Source organism: Piliocolobus tephrosceles, chromosome 18 (assembly GCF_002776525.5).
Source record: "Piliocolobus tephrosceles isolate RC106 chromosome 18, ASM277652v3, whole genome shotgun sequence".
NCBI classification, from domain to species: domain Eukaryota; kingdom Metazoa; phylum Chordata; class Mammalia; order Primates; family Cercopithecidae; genus Piliocolobus; species Piliocolobus tephrosceles.
In genome coordinates this window covers 17,420,619-17,441,553 of record NC_045451.1, presented here as the reverse complement: position 1 = coordinate 17,441,553, position 20,935 = coordinate 17,420,619, and the positions used below count along the sequence as shown (strand labels likewise).

The 20,935-nt window shown below is 38.5% G+C and overlaps 1 protein-coding gene across 4 annotated transcripts in view; it reads right to left on the bottom strand.

Annotated features, from left to right (window-relative positions):
• Positions 1–2,128: 2,128 nt before the first annotated feature.
• Positions 2,129–20,935, bottom strand: part of PIGN (phosphatidylinositol glycan anchor biosynthesis class N) — a 151,719-nt gene continuing 132,912 nt past the window's right edge. For 3 of the 4 annotated variants that reach the window (XM_026448257.1, XM_026448255.1, XM_026448258.1), the window contains one exon: positions 3,254–3,884. In XM_026448257.1, the coding sequence (XP_026304042.1) occupies positions 3,761–3,884 (124 nt within the window). In that variant the 3' untranslated portion in view covers positions 3,254–3,760. Of the gene's footprint in view, positions 3,885–20,935 lie in introns of all 4 variants that reach the window. The other variant, XM_026448256.1, reaches the window with a different exon arrangement.

Here is a 20,935-nt window from a genome sequence, read left to right as displayed (position 1 = left end):
GGTGGCTGAGGCGGGTGCACTGCTTGAGGTCAGGAGCTCAAGACGAGCCTGACCAACACAGTGAAACCTTGTCACTACTAAATATAGGAAAATTAGCCAGACGTGGTGGCGGGCACCTGTAATCCCAGCTACTCAGGAGGCTGAGGCAGGAGAATCGCTTGAATCAGGGAGGTGGAGGTTGCAGTAAGCTGACATTGCACCATTGCATTCCAGCCTTGGTGATAGAGCCAGAGTCTGTCTCAAAAAAAAGAAAAAAGAAACTATTTTTATTATGACATTTATTTGTATTACAAGGAACCAATGTTCTAAGGGACAAACTCTGAGAAATGCTGCTGAGTAGCAAATAAATGCTGCAATTCTCAAGTTAGAAAGTTGAGCAATAATTGTAATCTGTTTTCAGTGTACCCAAGGAAATGAATAAGAGACACATCTCAAAGTTTCTTTTTGTTTCTTTATAGAATGAATATTAAGTACTTTTCATAAGTTTACCCAAGAGTAATAATAATTCTAGATTTTAGCCCTGTGAGGCCAATTAAAGATAATTTTGATTATTAATGTTTCCTTTTCTTTTTTTAAAAGAACAAAGCATTATAAAGAAATCCCAGTCTTAAAAAAAAACTCTGCTGCCTGGAAAACAGTGAAACCCTGTCTCCATCACACAAATATTTAAAAATTAGCTAGGTGGGGGGGCGTGTGCCTGTGGTCTCAGCTACTCAGGAGGCTGAGGTGGCAGGATCACTTGAACCCAGGAGGCAGAGGTTGCAGTGAGCCGAGATGGTGCCACTGCATTCTAGCCTGAGCACAAATGAGATCCTGTCTCAAAACAAAAACAAACAAAAAAAACAAAACAAAAAACCATGCTGACACAGAAATGGGAGAATGCTACAAAGATATTGCCATAGTACTGAAAGCACACAGCATAACAATCATTAATACTTTGAAGCATTTTAAAAACAGTAAGGGGAATGTCAACATAAAAAAGAACAACTATGAAAAGGTAAGAAACGGTCAAGTTATCTCTGGTCTCTTAAAAGAAGGAGTTCTCAGAACTGGTCTGAAGGGGGTCTTCTCCAAATGACAGAGTTGATTTAGCTTCATTCTCTTCAGCCCCCGACATGCTGGCATCGAGTGTGAATATGGGAGCTCACCAGGTTCTCTCAAGGACAGAGGGGCCCTGCAACAGCTACGCCTGTCCTAGAGACCATGCCCATGCAATCGCCTTCATTCCCTCCAGGCCAGCTTCATCAGAAATCATGTTTTTAATGGTACAGTTATATGTCAAAAAGGAGAAAAGGAGCCCCTAGTTCACCAAAACAAGTGTATAAAGGTGGCAGGAGGGGAGGAGGGTTGACACTGATGTTCTTAATATCTGAGTTGGCTGAAATTTGTAATAAGTTTTTCATAAGAAACCATATTATAACTGATGAGGTTTTCTAATTCAGCTCTACCATTAACAAATAATTTCAAAGACATTACTATGAAAATATACAACCATTTATAACATTATTTTCCTAAAAAACAAAAAAGCATTTTGTATTCTAAATACTGTACACTGAGTATAATGATTAACATATTGGGAAATGACAGACAAGCTGCAGTGGTTTCCTAAAGCCTTAGGATTCCCTCTGAGATTTATTCATGGGCCCTCTAAGATTATAGCATGGCCTTTTTTGGTTCAATATTTTCACAACTTGTTCTGCCCATTTTAATTCTTATAACAATTCCTAATTTAAACATTGTTAATCAGCAAATGTCCTAAGTCTTGATTCAGAAATCTATGGCATAGGTAGAATGAAAAAATAAATACCTTAAATAGAAATACTTTTCCCCTAACTCTTGTTTCTTTTTTCTCTGTTTTTCAATATAAAAATATATATTTCAAAACATTTAAAGATATCTGAGAAACTGCAACAGAAAAGGCCTGTTCCCATGTGAGTCTGAAGGGGCCAGTTACGGTGCAGCGGGGTGAGCCTGTGGCTGCAGGCGCACAACACAAACTCTGTGATGCTGTTAGAAGGAAGTTAACCTATTCTACAGACTCACATTGACCTGAAAGGACAAAATTAAGAAAAAGACATGCCTTGAAGAGCAAAATAAAGAAAGATAAAAAATACTGAGCACCTTTTATAATGTTGTAATAAAATATTTATTAATTTCTCTGTATAAAAATTTGGGAAAAGATAAAAGGCAAAACTACACATAGAAAGAGGTCAGTGATAAGTGTTTATACAGTCAGTTTTCTCTGATGTGTGGAAAAAAACTGATAAAAAAATCCTTTGAGGTAATATGAAAGTTCATGGTTCTCATTCCATCAACATCACTGTTTGCTACCATAGCTTCTTAGTTGTCCAGCTAGATTTTATGCTATGAACTGATGCATGAGATTTCATAAAACATGAATACCTCTTTTTTATACTGTAATTCTTTCACTGGTATACCATAAAGTAGTATTACAAATAAATTATAACTATATTTCATCATAAATCGAAATTAAGAAAGTACACTTCGCCAAACTGATTTCTGACTCTTTTAAATTGTATTTATTCACTCCCGCCAATTTGAAAAATCTAGTAAATTACAGAGGGCTTCCTAGTCATTAACGTGAATTAGTAATGCTATAACTTAATTCAAAAGCAATTACTTCTTAAAAATAGTGCACATACCAGGAAAGCTTTGCATCAGCCAAAAGCTACTGGTATACCACAGGCAAAAGGCCAACTCCACAGGGATACATAAAGGTCATTTTATGGACAATCCATATAAAAACTGCTCTCAAGACATTTTGCTCATTAGAATTTGTTTACAAATGGAAATCTAATTTGATGATTTTAGGCCTTTGGGCTAGAATCTCACAACCAGAAAGAATAACATCTCTAATATGAATTCTTATGATATTGTCAGAAAGTTAAACCACTGAATTTTAAACTCCTGTTAAAATAATAGATGACAGTAAAAATAAATTCAAAGGGAAAGAAATAATACATGAAAAAGCTATGGGGTAACAAATGTTGAGCCTACAATTAAAAACTATTTATTTTTAATGTTTTCCTATGTATAAGACAGAAATACCAAGCACTTTCTACTTTTGTATTGTCAGAAATTCCATGAAAATCCAGAAATGAAAAAAAAAAACAAAAAGTGAAGGATAGACATGCATCTAGCTGGTTGACTGTGAAAACCCGAGAAATAGCACTAAAAAGGATAAGATAGTATTATTGCATACTAAAGAAATATGACAAATACCTGCAAACACTTTTTCTATTGAAGCTTTTGAAATAATACACCCTGATTGTCCAACAAAACCAGTGCTGAAAGCTGATAAATATTGACGGTGGCACCTGGTGATTTCCTTCCAGCTCAGCCACGGCAGTGATTCTGGATGCCATCAGCACTGCCCCCACAGGCATGTGCTCGCTTCTGGGTATGCGGGAAGCTGTGCGGTTGGGGACCAGATTACTGCAGGTGTTCTCAACATCACTGGGAAGAACTACCAGCCAAAGGAGAAAAACAAAAATGGAGAATTCCTTCCTATGCTTTTCCACAGATATAATCACTATTTCATGCCTGCTAAATCTAGGAAAAAAAAGAAAAGAAGCTCCTTTGTTCCCGATAACCTGTCAATTCGGAATTCCAAATACCATTTTTTCTACAGGAGTAGAATATACTATATATCCATATCCATCTTCTTATTGAGTCCTTGATGAGATTTTAGTTTAAAAGGAGAATCAGAATCCAGATGCTGAATGGTGCTTCAGCAACTTCACATGAAGTGACTTTTGGGTTTGCCACATAGTCTGAGCTTCTTTGTTGTGAGCAGCTGGGCCAGGCCATTGAGGAACACCAAAAAGATGGTCATGGACATGACAATCACATAGTGGCTGATGCTGCAAAAGGAGAAAAAGGTGTTATAGGCAGAGAGAACACAGGTGAGGAAAAGCATGAGCTTCCTCTGAATGGTTTTAAATGGACAGATGAAAATCTTCTCTTTCAGGAGCTGGAGTAGGTGTTCCTTCACCTTTTTCTCCTGCTAAGTACAGCTGTCCGTTGGTTTCAGGTTCCAGGACCTTCAAGTACAGCTGTCCGTGGACTGGTTCCAGAACCTTCCATGAATACACAAATCTTCGAATGCTCAAATCCCTGACATAAAATAGTGTTGTATTTGCAAATAAGCTATGCACATCCTCCTGTATACTTTAGACCAGGGGTCCCCAACCCTCAGGCAGTGGACTGGTACCAGTCTGTGGCCTGTTAGGAACTGGCTGCAAAGCAGGAGGTGAGTGGTGGACCAGTGAGCATTACTGCCTGAGCTCTGCCTCCTGTCAGATCAGCAGCGGCATTAGATTCTCAGAGGAGCACGAACCCTATTGTGAACTGTGCTTGCAAGGGATCTAGGCTGTGCACTCCTTAGGAGAATCTAATGAGTGCCTGATAATCTGAGGTGGAACAGTTTCATCCTGAAATCATCCCTCATCCCCGCATACACAGCGGTGTGTGGAAAAATTGTCTTCCATGAAACCATTCCCTGGCGCCAAAAAGGTTGGGGACTGCTTCTTTAGATCATTCCTAGATTACCTACAAAACCTAACACAATGTAAATGCCATGTATGTAATTGTTACATTGTATTTAGAGAATAATGGCAAGAATAGAAAGTCTGTACATTCAGTACAGATGCAATCTAAAAAATATTTTCAGTCCATAGCTGGCTGAAGCCATGATGTGGAAGCCGAGGATACAGAGGGATGACTATATAACTAAAATGTTGGACACTATAAACAAACATCGGATGACTCCAGGCGGTGGAAAGAGGGCAGACTGGTCAGTGATCTTAGGTCCCAAAGAATTACCTGAATTTTTTTTGCAGGAAGACACCAGCAACCTAGAAATGCCAGTGGGCATAGACCCCCAAAAAATCCCCAAAAAACAATAATACCCCCACCACAAGAGCCTATTCTCTCTAGCTAAGGGATAGACAAGGAAAGGAGCAGTCCTGAAAGACAGAAAATGTTTAGATAGTAACTGATCTACTTCAGCCAAACACCACAGAAGAAACGTGGCTCCACCCCTACCTATTCTAGCACAGGCTGAGTGGGGAGCCCAGACTTCCATCCTCACCAGGCTATAATGGGGCACTCTAACTCCCCATCTGTGCCCTCCCCTCCACTGCCATGGTGTCAAGGAAGGCTGAGGAGGGAAACTGGTACTTTTGTCCATACCTGGCAGATGTCAGTGGACATCACGTGGGAAGCCTAGACTTCTACTTCCATGAAGCAGTAATGAGGTCCCTCCCCCTCTTCAATGGGGTCATGTCAGAGGAGGCCTAGTGGAGAGCCAGGAATTCCATCTCCACTCAGAGGTAGAAAGGCCTTTCTTTTCCTGACCATGTTATTGGTGGAGGTCGTATGGGAGGCAAAGAAGACCTCTATCCTTCCCAGCCATGAAGGCAGTAGCGGAGGCCTCGCAGGGAGCTGTAATGCTGGTCCCTGGTAGGCAGCAGTAAGGAGCTCCCTCTAGGGTGCCAATGGAGGCTGCATGGGGACCTGGATTTCTAACCTCATCAGGCAGAAATGAGGTAGTGTCTCCTCTTCCCCTGCCATAGTAGTGTCAGAAGTCAGTTAAAACAGAAGGTTTAAGCAAGACTGAGAATCTCATAACCGAATATCCAAAATGTCTAGGTTTCAAGAGAAAATCATTCACCACATCAAGAACCAGGAATATCTCAAGCAGAATGAAAAAAGACAATCAATAGATATCAAAACCTAAATAATAGAGCTATTAGAATTATCTGGCAAAAATTTTAAAATGGTCATTATAAAAATACTTTAATGAGCAATTATGTACATACTAGAAACAAACAAAAAAAAACCCAAAATCTGAGCTAAGAAACAGAAATTCTCAGCAAAGAAACAGAAGCAAATAAAAAAGTCTAGAACTAAAAATGCAATAACCAAAATAAAAACTTCTGTGGAAGTGCTCAACAGCAGAACTGAGGGGACACAGGAAAGGATCCGTGAACCTGAGGATAAAACAACAGAATTTACCCAGCCTAAAAAACAAAAATAGACTTAAAAAAAAAAAAAAATGAACACAGTGTCAGGGACCTGTGGACTGTGACAAAAGATCTAACATTTGTGTCACTGGAGTTCTAGAAGGAAAAGAAAAAGAGGCTAAAAGAGTACTCACAGGAATAGTGGCTGAAAAGCTTCCAAACATGACAAAAGACATAAATCTTACAGAAGCTAAACAAACCTCAAATAAGGTAAACTCAAAGCAATCCACACAAAGACACATCAAATTACTAAAAACCAAAAACAAAGAAAAGAATTGAAAGCAGTGAGAAATGACACCTTGCCTGTAGGGGAAAAACAATTTGAATAGCAGATTTCTCATCAGAAAATATGGAAATCACCAGAAAATGGTGCAACATTTTTCAAGTGTTGAAAGAAAAATAACTGTCAACCCAGAATCCAATCAAACTATGCCATGGAAATAAATGGGAAATCAGAATTCACCGATGAAAAAAAAAAACCCTAAATGAATTTATTGCCTGCAGACCTAATCTAAAAGAATGCCTGAAGGAAGTTTTCTAAACAGAAATAAAACAGTAAAAGAAGGAATCTGCTAAAATCACGAAGGAAGAAGAACTCATCAAGTAAAAATCTGGGTAAAGATAGTAAGTTTTCCTTGTCCTCTTAAGTTTTTAAAATTATATTTGATAGCTGATGCAAAAATTCTAATACTGTCTGATGTGGTTTCAAATATGTGTAGAGGAAATATTTAAGATAATTATATTGTAAGCAGGGAAGGCAACAGGATGTAGAAGGAGGTAAGGTTTCTATACATTACTTAAACTGGTAAAATGACATCACCAGTAGACTGGGATTAGCTATGTATATATAATACCTAGAGCAACCATTTAAAAAGCCATGCAGGCTGGGCGCGGTGGCTCACACCTGTAATCCCAGCACTTTGGGAGGCTGAGGCGGGCAGATCATGAGGTCAGGAGATCAGGACCATCCTGGCTAACATGGTGAAACTCTGTCTCTACTAAAAATACAAAAACAAAATTAGCCAGGCGTGGTCGCAGGTGCCTGTAGTCCCAGCTACTCGGGAGGCTGAGGCAGGATAATGGCATGAACCCGGGAGACGGAGACTGCAGTGAACTGAGATTGCGCCAGTGCACTCCAGCCTGGGTGACAGAGCGAGGCTCTGTCTCCACAAAAAAAAAAAGCCATACAAAGAGATACACCACAGAAAAGTAAAAAAATAATTCTATAAAATGTTCAAGTAATATACTGGATGGCAGGAAACATAAAACACTGAGAATAAACAGAAAATAAAATGACAGACTTAAGCCCTAACATATCAATAATTACATTAAATGTGAATAGTCTAAATACATCAACTAAAAAACAGAGATTGGTAGAAGAGGATAAAAAACATGACCAATGACCAAACCACGTGCTGTCTAAAAGATACTTCAAGTATGGAGGAAACATCATACAAACATTTATTTTAAAAAAGCAGGAGTGGCTATATTAATATCAGATAAAATAGACTTCAGAGGAAACAGACTTCAGAGCAAAGATATCCTTTCTCAAAAACTGATAGAAAAACAACACTGAAAATCAGCAAGGATACAGAAGAACTCAACACTATCAAACAACAGGATTTAACTCACAGTGATAAAACGCTCCACCCAACAAGAGCACAATACATGCTCTTTTCAAGTGCCCATACACACCAAGATAGACCATATTCTGGGCCATAAAACAAACCTCAGCAAGTTTAAAAGAACTGAAATCACACAGAGTACCTTCTCTGACCACAATGGAATCCAACTAGAAATCAACAATAGATAACAGATATATTACCAAACACTCAGAAACTAAACAACACAACTGTATAATAATCCATGGGTCAAAGATGAAATTTCAAGAGAAATAAAAAAAACAGATTGAATGTAATGAAAATAAAAAACCAACACACCACAGTTGATGGGACACAGCTAAAGCAAGTACAGACAGGGAAGCAGACCCATGCAAATCTGCACCCCATTCCCCAAAGAGTGTAAACCATATACCTGATGTCACCACAGCCTATCAGTGTGAGTCTCACACTATCTACAAAAAGTAACTAAAATGGATCATGGACTTAAAAGTAAAATGTAAAAAATCAACATTTTGGAAAAAAAAATCTTTGGGATCTGGAGCTAGCCAAAGAGCTCTTAGTCTTAATACAAAAAGCACAATCTAAAAAAGTAAATCTGATAAATAGGGCTTCAAAGCAAACAAACAAAAAAAACCTCATGCTCTGTGAAAGGCCCTGTTAAGAGGGTAAAAAGACAAGCCACGGACTGGGATAAAATACTTGCAAGCCATACATTCAACAAAATACTTTTTTCTTTTTTTTTTTCTTTTCTTTTTTTAGGCAGGGTCCTGCTCTGTCACCCAGGCTGGAGTGCAGTGGTATGATCACAGCTCACTGCAGCTTTGACCTCCCTGGGCTCAAGTGATCCTCCCACCTCAACCTCCTGAGTAGCAGAGACCACAGGCATGCACCACCACAGCCAGCTAATTTTTGTATTTTCTGTAGAGATGGGGTCTTGCCATGTTACCCAGGCTGGTTTTGAACTCTTGGGCTTAAACATTCTGCCACTTTGGCCTCTCAAAGTGTTAGGATTACAGGCAGGAGCCACTGCATTCAGCCACAAAGGACTATTTCCTAGAATAGGATATTCTCAAAACTCAACAGTAAAAAAAGACTCTACAAACAATTCAATTAGAAAATGATCAAAAGGCATGAAGATGATCAAAAGACATTTCATCAAAGAGGATATACAGATAGTAAATAAACAGACGAAAAAATGTTCAACATCATTAACTATTATACAAGTTGAAGCCAAAACGAGATATCACTACACACCCACTTGAACAGCTAAAATAAAAAATAGTGACAACACCAAATGCTGTCAGGGATGCAGAGAAACTGGATTGACAGTCTCTGGTACAACCACTCTGGTGGCAGTTTCTTTTAAAACTCAGCATGCAACTACCATGATTCTGAGCATGCACGCCAGAGGGAAAAAAATGTTCACAAGAATGTTTATAGGATCTTTGTTCATAATAGCCAAAACCTTGAAATAACCTTGATGTCCTTCAACAGGTGAATGATTAAACAAACTGTGGCACATCCATACCATGGATTTACTCAGCAATAAAAAGTAATAAACGACTGAAATATGCAACAATGAATCACCAGAGAATTACTCTGAGAGTGAAAAAAAAAAGCTAACTCCAAAAAGTTACATACTATATGATTTACTTTATATCACATTTATGAAGTAACAACTACAGAAATGGAAAACATTAAATGCTGCCAGGGGTTAAGGAGGGTTTCCGGGTGGGAGCAAAGTGCCTAGGCTATAAAGGGCAACAAGAAGGATCTTTGTGATGGTAGAAATGTTCTGTCTTTTGACAGTTTCAATGTCAACATCCTGGTTATATTATATATTATACTATAGTTCTGCATAAAATTACCTCTGGGGGGAAGTCAGGTAGAGGGTATAGGAGATCTCTCTGTATTCTTTCTTACAACCTCATGTGAATCTATAATAATGTTAAAATGAAATGTTTAATTAAAAACTTTTTTTAGTTCACAGGCTGTACAAAAACAAGAGGTGGGCTGCATTTGGCTAAAGGGCATGGGTTGCTAGCCTCTACCCTGGCCTGTAAGCTCTGTGGAAGCAGGGACTATAATTTTTTATCTCTCTTCCCATTGCACCTCTAACGTCTCATGCAAGGTCTTATAGGCATTTAATCAATATTTGTTAAATGAATTATTAAAGATAATTTGTAATTAGAAGAAATGATAAAATCTTCTTTTGTTTTATGTTACCCTGGCAAATTTAATCTGAACTTATTTAGGTTGGTGCAAAAGTAATTGCAGTTTTTGCCATTAAAAAAAAAAAAAAGGCAAAAACCACAATTACTTTTGCACCAACCTAATAAAATCAGACTCCTCCAAAATATAATAAGCATAATCAATACCAAAAGCTAAACAGCAAAATCAAAATGCCAAAAGAAACAAAAAGTTTCTACAAAAGTAAAGTAAAACTAGCCCTACAAAATATTAAAATATAATGTTAAATGTAACAGCGGCATTAGAATCAACAGGACAACGGAAGAGAACAGATCATCATGTCACCCAAGATCAAGGAATCATCACCAGTAACTCCCAACTGTCTTGGCTGGACTCACTGTGAACTTATAAGCACAAATGAGATTTGGTTCTCATCAGTGTCTCAATCCTGATTGCACACTTGTGAATTATTCTTCTCTGAGTCAAACCAATTTGTGTCCTTCTCTCCTCAAAGTTCTGTCACCTTCCTCCCATCTCAGCAGACGACTCTGCTTTTTTTTAATTGAGAAAACACTGATAAAGTGATCACAAGAGAAGTGCCTCTTCTCACCCCGAACTTTCTAGCCCACTCATATCTGTGCCCATATTGCCTCCTGTACCTTTCTTGTCTAAAACAAACCCCTCCACTTCTACTTTGGATCCCATCCCAACTCTCCCACTAAAGCTGGGGTCTCCAACCCCCAGGCCTTGGACCGGTACCAGTTCATGGCCTGTTAGGAACTGGGCCGCACAGCATGAGGTGAGCAGCAGGGAAGTGAGCGAAGCTTGATCTGTATTTGCAGCTGCTCTGCATCGCTGGCATTACTGCCTGAGCTCCACCTCCTGTCAAATGAGTGGCGGCATCAGATTCTCACAGGAGCACGAACTCTATTGTGAATTGCGTATGCAAGGGATCTAGGCTGTGTGCCCGTTATGAAAATATAATGAATGCCAGATGATCTGAGGTAGAACAGTTTCATTCTGAAATCACTCCCGCCGGCCCCTGCACCCCTCGCCCTATCTGTGGAAAAACTGTCTTCCACGAAACTGGTCGCTAGTGTCAAAATGACTGGGGACCACTGTACCAAAGGACTATATTTTTCCAACTATCCCTTTCCTCTTAGATATCACCCATTTTTCCTTCTTTAGGTGAGCATATCCTTGACCATACTAATGTGTAATTTCTCTCGTTCTAACTCTCCTAAGATCCCATAGCTCCCTCCAGCACCATCCTAATTTAAATTTTATATATGCAAAACCCAGATCTTAATCTCCCACACCTTCCTTCACCAAACTCACTCCTCTTAGAGCTTTCTCCAGATCTCTGCAATGGCTTCCTAGTCACTCAGTTACTCAAGATTAAAAAACAAAACTAGGAGTCATTCTTGATTCTTTTTTTCTCCCAGTATATTAATCTACCAACAAATCCTATCAACCTCTCTGAAAATATTTTCTAAGTCCAACCACTTGTTGCCATTTTGAATTGCTACCCTAGCCTAAACTGCCATCATCTCTAGCTTACAATACCACGAAAGCCTCTTCCTCAGTCTTCCTGCTCCCTCTCTTGTTCCCTCCAATAGGTTCTTTACACTGTGGCCAGTGTTATGTCAAAAATGTGAAGCAAATAAAATAACTTCCTGCTCAATAAACTAATGCTTCAACTTACACTTGGAATAAACTCCCAGTTCTTTACAATGACTTTCAAAGGTCATAAGTAATAGCAAATATCTACTCTCTGAATTCTCTCCCCACCATGTTTTCCCTCACACCATTCTAGCTACACTAACTATACAGAGCACCCTTGACACAAGTAACTCCATTTCAGAAAAAAGACTCCATCTTACATTTCACAGGACACTTTGCCAACAGGGACAAGATATTTTGATTAATAAATTAATATATAAAGACTGCATCCAACGAGATAAGGACATAAACAGACACACTCTTGCACTATCAGTCCTCACTGGAGGACTCTGCAGCCATAAAAAGAGCAGGACTTCACAGCTCAAAATGGCTGTCTTTACTGACACTGTCTTGCTGTCAGTGTCAGGTGCTCCTGATAAGCACCCAGCATCTGCCACTGAAGTCTGTGCACACATCAAAGACTCTTTCTTGTAAAACAGATGGGCCCTGGCACAGACTGGGAGGTTCTTTTTGTCTTCCTCACTTTCCCTGGACTATTTCCTTAACCCTTTTTCGTATCTCTCTCCTCTTGATGTTAAATGTTACTTTGTTTGTTGTGGAATGTTTAACCTGCAACATTTAGATATTAATTAGGTATAATATTACATATAGTTTACAATATTGACTGACTTGTGGAGTGGCTTGTGGCTGTGTAGCTGTGACTACCAAGTGACCGGGAAGTTCTAAGGAGCACTGCCTCCTAGAAAACTCCATGCAGTTCGTGGCCTTTGCTATTGAAATAGCATTGACAAAAGTCTGACACTGTGGAAAGACACAAACACGAATGAACCTGGTTATCTCTGACCTTGCACTGCTCATAAGACTAACTTTCATATTTTCAAAAGTATTTACTCACATGGGGAAACGGTTATTACAGAAAACCATCTTTTAAAAAAACTGTGTATGTCTGCACACAAACTAAAGCTAAAAGGACATACATCAATATGTTGAGCAGTGGTTCTCCCTGAATACTACAAACTGAGACACTGAATTATGAATGACTTATTTTTTCTTAATGCTTTCAGTATTTTCTTTAATATATTTATAATATATTGCTATTTATGTGATGTTAACAAATTATGCTAGGTTTAGCCACAGAACTCTAAGGCTGACTTCATAATTACCACAGAAATCTTCAACTCTATTCTGTTTCTGAGGCCTCAGAGGACACTCCAAAATTTAATTTAATCCCAGTCCCTGAGATTAAAATCCTCATTCCAGGTCAGGTGTAGTGGCTCCATGCTTGTAATCCCAGCACTTTGGGAGGCCAAGGCAGAAGGATCTCTTGAGTTTAGGAATTTGAGACCAGTCTGGGCAACAGAGTGAGACCCTGTCTCTAAAAAATAAAAATTAAAAAAATTACCCAGGTGTGGTGGCAGACAGCTGTGGTCCTCACTACTCAGGAGACTGAGTTGGGAAGATCACTTCAGGCTACAAGGTGGAAGCTGCAGTGGTGATCACCTCACTGTACTGCAGCCTAGGTGAAAGAGCAAGACCCTGTCTCAAAAAACAAAAACAAAAACAAAAACACTGGATATAATCATTCCAGCTTCTTTAGGGACTGAAGTTTGTAGTCAGAGACGAGATGAGTACAGACTCTTCAGCATAGAGCCTGGATGTCAAATCCAGAAAAGCTCAATCTGACCTTGGTTCGATGGGGGAAACCAGGGAAGGAGGTGGGGAGCTAGATAGATTAAAAGCAACAAGGACCATAAAAGATTAATCTTTTATAAGCATTATAGAAAGGATAAACAGAATATGGTATATTCAAACAATGGAGCATTATTCAGCAAAGAATAGAGTACTTTTACATGGCTACAATATAGATGAATGGCAAAAAAATAAAAATAAAATAAAAAGTTACACTAACTGGAAGAAGTTAGGTGAAAATATTACATTTTGTATTTTTCTGTTTATATGAAATGTCCACAATAGGCAAATCTGTAGAGATAGAAAGCAGATTTGTGGTTGCCTGGGCTTGGGATGGTAATGGGAACAGATTGTGAACAGGTAGCAGGTATTTTCTGTGTGACGGAAATGTTCAAAAAATAGATTGTGGTGATGGTTGCACAACTCCATTCATTTGCTAAAAATCATCAAAATGACTTAAAACATTTATTAAATCATTAAAAAACTAAAATAGATAAATTTTATGGCATGGATTATCTCAAGCTGTTAAGAATAAAAACAAAGAAAGAAAATATTACATGCTAACAGATTTTTGTTGTTGAATTTTGCCATCACTTTTAGGTTAAAATATTAAATCTGACTTGATGTCTAACAAAAATGGCCTGTAAAACCAGTAGGTGACCCATCCTCAAATTTAATCTAAAGTCTGTCTATAAAAGGCATTCCACAAATCACTCATCTCCTTACAGTGGCCTGAAATTACTCTCAGCTCATGTAAGCTAACATAATTGGCAGGAAACAGTTGTGAAGCTCATCATCTTCATGCAGTTGAGCCATAAGGCATCCAACTTGTGATATCTTGCATCAATCAAGTCTTGGTGTCATCTCAACATAGCAGAGTTAAAGGAACATCAAATTTCAACTTGAAATGAGTTTAGCTGTTCCCACTCCCCTCCCACGACTATTGTGCCATCATTTAAATCAGCAGTTCTCAAGATGTACATGTGTGATCGTCGAGGGGAAGAGTGTATGTGGGGAGGCACACGGAACTGCCAGGCAGGCCTTTTCAACCTGCACAATGGTGACAAAATGTTGATCGTATTTCTCCTCTATCAGGGTGATGGGCAGTAGAAGCAGGTCATACCTGTTGGATGTACTGAGGCAGAAAAAGTCTGAGAGTCATTGATTTTAATAAAGTTTGGTATTTGTTGTAAGAGTACAGATGTTTTATGACACTTATTAATTACATTTAGGATATACAAACACTACTGAATAGAATCGTGAACTCTCTTTTTTTTGAGTCTCATTATATTGAAAGAGAAATGATAAACACGTTGGTTGTCATTTGTATTTCAATAAGGTATAACAATCGTGCATGTGGGAAAAAATTAAAGTCCAAATGAATAGTGCCATCAAACCAAACTGCAGCTCAATCAAACTGATGATCTTGACTACTCTACCCACTTCACTACAAATGGACTTAGAACATAAATCTGAATATATGTTTTTATAGTTATGAAAATTACCTCAAATGAATTTTTTTCTCTAGTTTTAAAAATGCACTTTCAGTATGCCATATAAAAGGCAATACTCTATAAAGTTTATGACCTGCTATAAACGAAGATAAAGTGTAAAGATCAAAAGAAGAAAATACTAAACTAGCTCGGTCAGCTGAACAGTTTTATGGCCTGGGCAGGATATTTTTCACGTGGCTGTTAAAAAGCATACCTGATGCCACAGGTTCTCAAGAGAAACACTGAACTCACACCAGTTGTTTCAGCTGAATACACTGACTGCAGTGCAAGCTTCCTGAGTCTCAGTTTCAGTTTGGTAACATCTGCTCTGAACATGCATTTGAAACAGAGAGTATTATGGCTATAAACAGATACACTATCTAATGCCCTAATAATACAATCTTTATTGTTCAAGAAGCTATACTTATTAACCTGAAACTATTAATAATAGGTGACAAATCTCTCAAAGATATTCTTTGACAAATCTCTCAAAGGTATTCCACGGCAGTCACCACAACACTATAAACATTACAGATACACACCAGACTACATTCACGGGGCAGTCAGCTCCCACTCCTCTCTCAAATTCTGGGACAGATTCCCACCACTTCAGGATCCACAAAGCAATAAAATAGTGAGGATAAAAGGGCAACATTCCACTCCCATGAATAAAAAGCACGGAATAGCTGAAATTGCTAATTATACTATTAACACAAAGGAGTTTAGGAATAAAATTCGTCATGAAGGGGAACCAGTGCAGGAGCACAATTCCAATAACCCCGGCACCCGTGAAGGGAGCTCTGTTGGACAGTTCATAATATCAGCAAAACAACAAGAAACACCACAGCTTTTCAAATATACCTTCACATAAGAATAACTGGAAACTCAAAACTTAAATGCAACATTCTCACAAACAGGAAGCAGAAAAAAGTACAATAATGAAGTTTTGACATGTGAACCCTATCGTACGGTGCTTTAGTTCTGAATCTTGACATACATTTCCCCCTACTTCCCCACCATTATCCAAGCCTTTTCCTCGCAATAAACTAGATGTTTATGAAGATGCATGAACCCCTCCTGCCCATCAGACCAGCACCACATGGTTCACAGAGGCACTATATGCCATTACTGCTACACAGGATACAAAGGAAAGACCTTAGAATTCTAACTTAGCAACAACAAAAACATCACATTGCAGCATCAATCAGGGGCAATTCCATTTAGAAAGGCTAACTTCACCAACTCAGATTTCATTTTTGTCTCTCCATCCTGACCCTACTCCCCTGACCCTGCAATCAACTTCTTCTCTGAAAGAGGGCATCTTTTAGACAGTATAATAAGAGACAAAGAAGACAGAGCAAAGAGATATTTCATCAGGAATGACTAACAGAATATGTGGGAAATTTATGTAGATTTGTTCAGTGCCATCGGCCTGAACAGAGATCTGAGGTTTCTTATACCTTCCTTTGAGAAGTTTCTCAGAGCAAGCGCCCCGTTTAACCTACGGGGGTTAGATCCCTAATGATGAAACACTGAGAAAGAGGTAAACTAAGGTTTAACACAACTTATTCACTGGCTGTGCCTTTATCATCTTCTTATCCACTTTGGATTTTTAATGTTGTATAGACGGGGGTGTGATGATTATAGCAGGACAACAAGCATAAACCAGGAATGTCTCCGGGAAATCAGGGCATAGGATCACTGTATATTCAGGGCAGCTCCCATTATAAAAAATATTATCACAAAATATTTCTATAGCATATTTTTACCCTGAATAGCATTAATAGTATTTTAATATGTATACATAAATTATTTAAAGTGCTGAAACATAAAATTAACACCCTTTTCTCAAGGCTAGTATGGGGTGGTGGTGGTTATAAATGCACCCTCCGCCTATAAGTGCTGATGTGTCATTCTGTTTCCCTTGGTTTGAATGATGCTCATTATTTGTTTTATGCTTTTGTATTCTGTTTTTTTCTTGCTGTTTTGTGCTGTTTATTCCATGATGGCTGTGTAAAGGAATGTTAAGAATAAGGCTGGAGGTACCACACAAATATCAAGAGGAATGCCATGATAGACGTTAAATGCGAGCTTGCACTAGCTCTTTTAAAATGTACCGAGCATCAACACCCATGAGAAGAAGGGAAAACAAAAATAATAAAAACATATCAAGCAAACACAGGTAATAAATGTAAAATAAAATGGACTATATCAAAATAAAAAACTTAAGCCTCCCAAAGGCTATTTTCTAGAAATTTCTTTATCCAAAATCTATGGTTTTATAGATTTTATCCAAAATCTATGGTTTTATAGATTTTATCCAAAATCTATGGATTCTGAAATCCAAATTATCACATATCATGCACATATGCATTGGGCTTTCTACCTCTATGACTTCGCTCATGTCCATCTGTCTGTCTAAAATAGTCTTCCCAAACCTGAAAGTGCCATAAGTGAAATTATACCTTTTGGGTAGAAGTTTTTCTGTGGTAAAACAATAGTTTCTGGTGATCCCAAAGGGAGATGAGAGTAAACAAGGTTGTACACTTTTTGGTGTCATTTTAATTAGGGGACTTACAGGTTTGGGAAGACTATTTTAGACAGACAGATGAAAATGTGGCACATATTCTCCATGGAACACTATGCAGCCATAAAAAAGGATGAGTTCATTTCCTTTGTAGGGACATGGATGAAGCTGGAAACCATAATTCTGAGCAAACTATTGCAAGGACAGAAAACCAAACACTGCCTGTTCTCACTCATAGATGGGAATTGAACAATAAGAGCACTTGGACACAGGGTGGGGAACATCACACACCACGGTCTGTCGTGGGGCAGGGGGAGCCGGGAGGGGATAGCATTAGGAGATATACCTAATGTAAATGACAAGTTAATGGGTGCAGCACACCAACATGGCACACGTATACATATGTAACAAACCTGCACGTTGTACACACGTACCCTAGAACTTAAAAATATAATTAAAAAAAAAAAAAAGAAATTACACCTTTTGTTCAAGGCCCAGTTCAAATGCCAGACTTGACATAATGTTTTCTGTCACTGAAGGCTTAAGTGAAGCAGTCTCCCTCCTGTATTCTTATAACCCTTAACCACATGTTGCCTTATACTATAATCATGATCATTATGTCTTTAAACCTACATTAGGCCATAACCTCCCTGAAAGCAGTGGCCATCCATTAAGAGTCATACACTTCCAGGACTGGAATGTTCCATACTAGTTATACATCCTTATGCTTAAGTTCCTGATGAAGAAGCTATCTATCTCCAGAGATGGAGCATCACCAAGTCTTTTAAGTCCCATTCATCTCTGGGTACTTGACAATGTCTGGGAATGCTTTATGCATGGTGAGTGTTCAGTATGTATTTTTTTTCTGAAAAATGATCAATATATTAAACACATACACAATGCAAAAAATAAACCTAGCTACACCACATTATTGTGCAATCAGTCTTTCAGAACCAGTTTCTACTCTGTAAAATAGAAATTGTTAATATTTTCTCCACATCATTTCATGAGAATCCATGAGATAACATAAGTACAATTCCTAATACACTGCATATAATAAATGATATTCTACTAGTAATATCATTATCATCAATTTAATACCTTTCTCAATAATCCTAAACTTTTCCCAATCATTGTTTAACTTAACCTGCTTTTCCCAGGTTTGGGTAGAAGTTTTTCTGTGGCAAAACAATATAATCCCCCAATTAGTTTCTGGTGATCCCAGAGGGAGAGGAGAGAGACACGGTTGTATTAAATTAGTTAAAATAGCTGAACTTGACACTTCTAAAAAAAAAAAAAAACTTCCCAGAATTTTCAAGAGAAAAATGGTGAGTCGTTAAACAAGCAACATTAAAGACTGCAGAAGGGATAAAGGAAGGCCTCCTGGACAAAGACAAACACAGGACTTCCAGAATAGACCAAAGGCTGATACTGATGCAGGCAGGGGGACAATAAAAGGCTAAAAGGTGTTTTCTTTTTCTTTCTCTCTCTTTCCCCTCCCTTTGTCCTCCTTTCTTCCTTCCTTCTTTCCTTTGCATGCCTTCCTTCCTTTCTCTCTTTCCTTTCTCCCCTCCTTTCCTGTTTTTTTTTCCCCCCTTTTTTTATAAAACAGTGCATTATTAGAGAGGTAGAGAAAGGAAAGAGAAATTGTTCTGGGAATACTCTGCCAATCAACTTTTACATGAAAGACTAAAAGTGATGAAACACTTCGTTTCTGAAAACAGAAACGAAACAGGGAAAAGAGTGCTGAACAGAATGGAACCCATCATGAACTAACAAGAGAATGGATTATTCAGTTGAGAAAAACTGAATAAGGGGCAGAATGAACATAATTAAAAAAACAGGCTTCGCCGGGTGCGGTGGCTCATGCCTGTAATCTCAGCACTTTGGGAGGCCAAGGCAGGCGGATCACAAGGTCTGGAGATCGAGACCATCCTGGCTAACACGGTGAAACCCCGTTTCTACTAAAAATACAAAAAATTAGCCGGGCGCAGGGGCGGGTGCCTGTAGTCCCAGCTACTCGGGAGGCTGAGGCAGGAGAATGGCGTGAACCCGGGAGGAGGAGCTTGCAGTGAGCTGACATCACTCCAGCCTGGGTGACAGAGCAAGACTCTGTCTTAAAAAATAAATAAATAAATAAATAAATATTAAAAAAAAAAAAGACTTGTGTTATTGCTCAGTAAGTAGTTGTTGAATAAAGCATGAAAGACTAAATATGTTAGTAAGTAGGAAAAAGATAATGAATTCAGGATTCCAAGGCTGAAATCTCCTCTATTTCAGTCCCAGGCATAAAGGTAATCAAGATAAGCAAAGGGGATGCTGCAGCCAAGGAAAATTTCTGTTCAGGGGCTTGCTTCTTGGTATCTCGTTTCATCACTGCTTCTCTGATTTTGCCCCATTCTCTGTAGCCCTAGCAAAAGCCCTTTTGGGCTTTACTCAAAGCTTTAGTTTTGGCAGCATAATACTCCCACAGGCTTTCTTTAACCATACTTTTAATTTGCTAACAATAGTCTTCATATCACAAGGTTTTCCTCTTAATTACCAATGTGACATTTACTACTTGTTTCCATCTTCTGACATAAATAACAAATCACTTTGCCAACTGTGCAGTTTGGCAGCATGCACAAAACAAGCAGCGACTGAGCAGCCTGCACACCCCATGGCAGCTTCATCATTCACAAGTGCTTCCTTTAAGATCAGCTCAACCATTGACTGACTCTGTGACATGAGCAAGTCACAATCTCCTTAGGGCCTCAGTGTCCTCATCGGTAAAATAGGGATGGCAAATGTATCTACTGCGAAAGATAATATCTACAGTGTTATGAGGAAAATCACATGAAATAATGTAGAAAGTAATGTAAATAGAGGAGCACAGAAGTGCTGGTTATTTTTGGTAGAAGTGTGACCAGGGGCAACCCTTTGACTGACATCCTGGGCCTCCCACTCAAGTTTGAGCTTATATCTTACTTTGCCTTTTGTCTAATAGAGAGGACTCTGTGGTTTCTGAACAGCCTTTATCACGTCTTTCATGACTCTAATCTCAGATAAACAACTGTTGGGTATGTGGACTCTGTAGCAATGCACAGCCTTGCTATGACCTTGTGGGAGGCTCTCTGCCTCTGCTCTGCTCTGGGAATGAGCTCACTCCATTTGGGCCCCACATAATGCCTTCAAAATCCTTCTTTGACAGAGAGTAATTACACTGATTTAACTAGGGACATTCACTCCTTCTAATTATAATATTCCTCATGCTCATTAGTAAAATAAATGAAAATAAAATCTCCCTCAAAGGGAGGTGTGAGGGTATTCCCACGCAAATACTACTATTCTGTTTCTCCTCCCCTTTCTAATTAAACTTGAAAGAGTAGTCTGTACTTCCTGACCTCCAATTCTACTTATGCATTTTTCTCTTTTTTATCAGTCATACATGCAAGTACTAGAAAAGCAAAATAATGGAGAAAGACTTATAATGAAAAGCAACAATCTCTCATTCCTTCTTATTCACTTTTCAGAGTAACCACTCTAACTACTTTTCTTTTTAGATCTTCTGGTGGTTACCCCCTAATATGACTTATTACCTTTATGTTGTTGTTTATGGATGCATCCATTTAAAATATAGTCCCTCCTACTACCCAGAATTTAATCTATGTATACTATGCTCCACTCATTTCAACTTTTAATTTT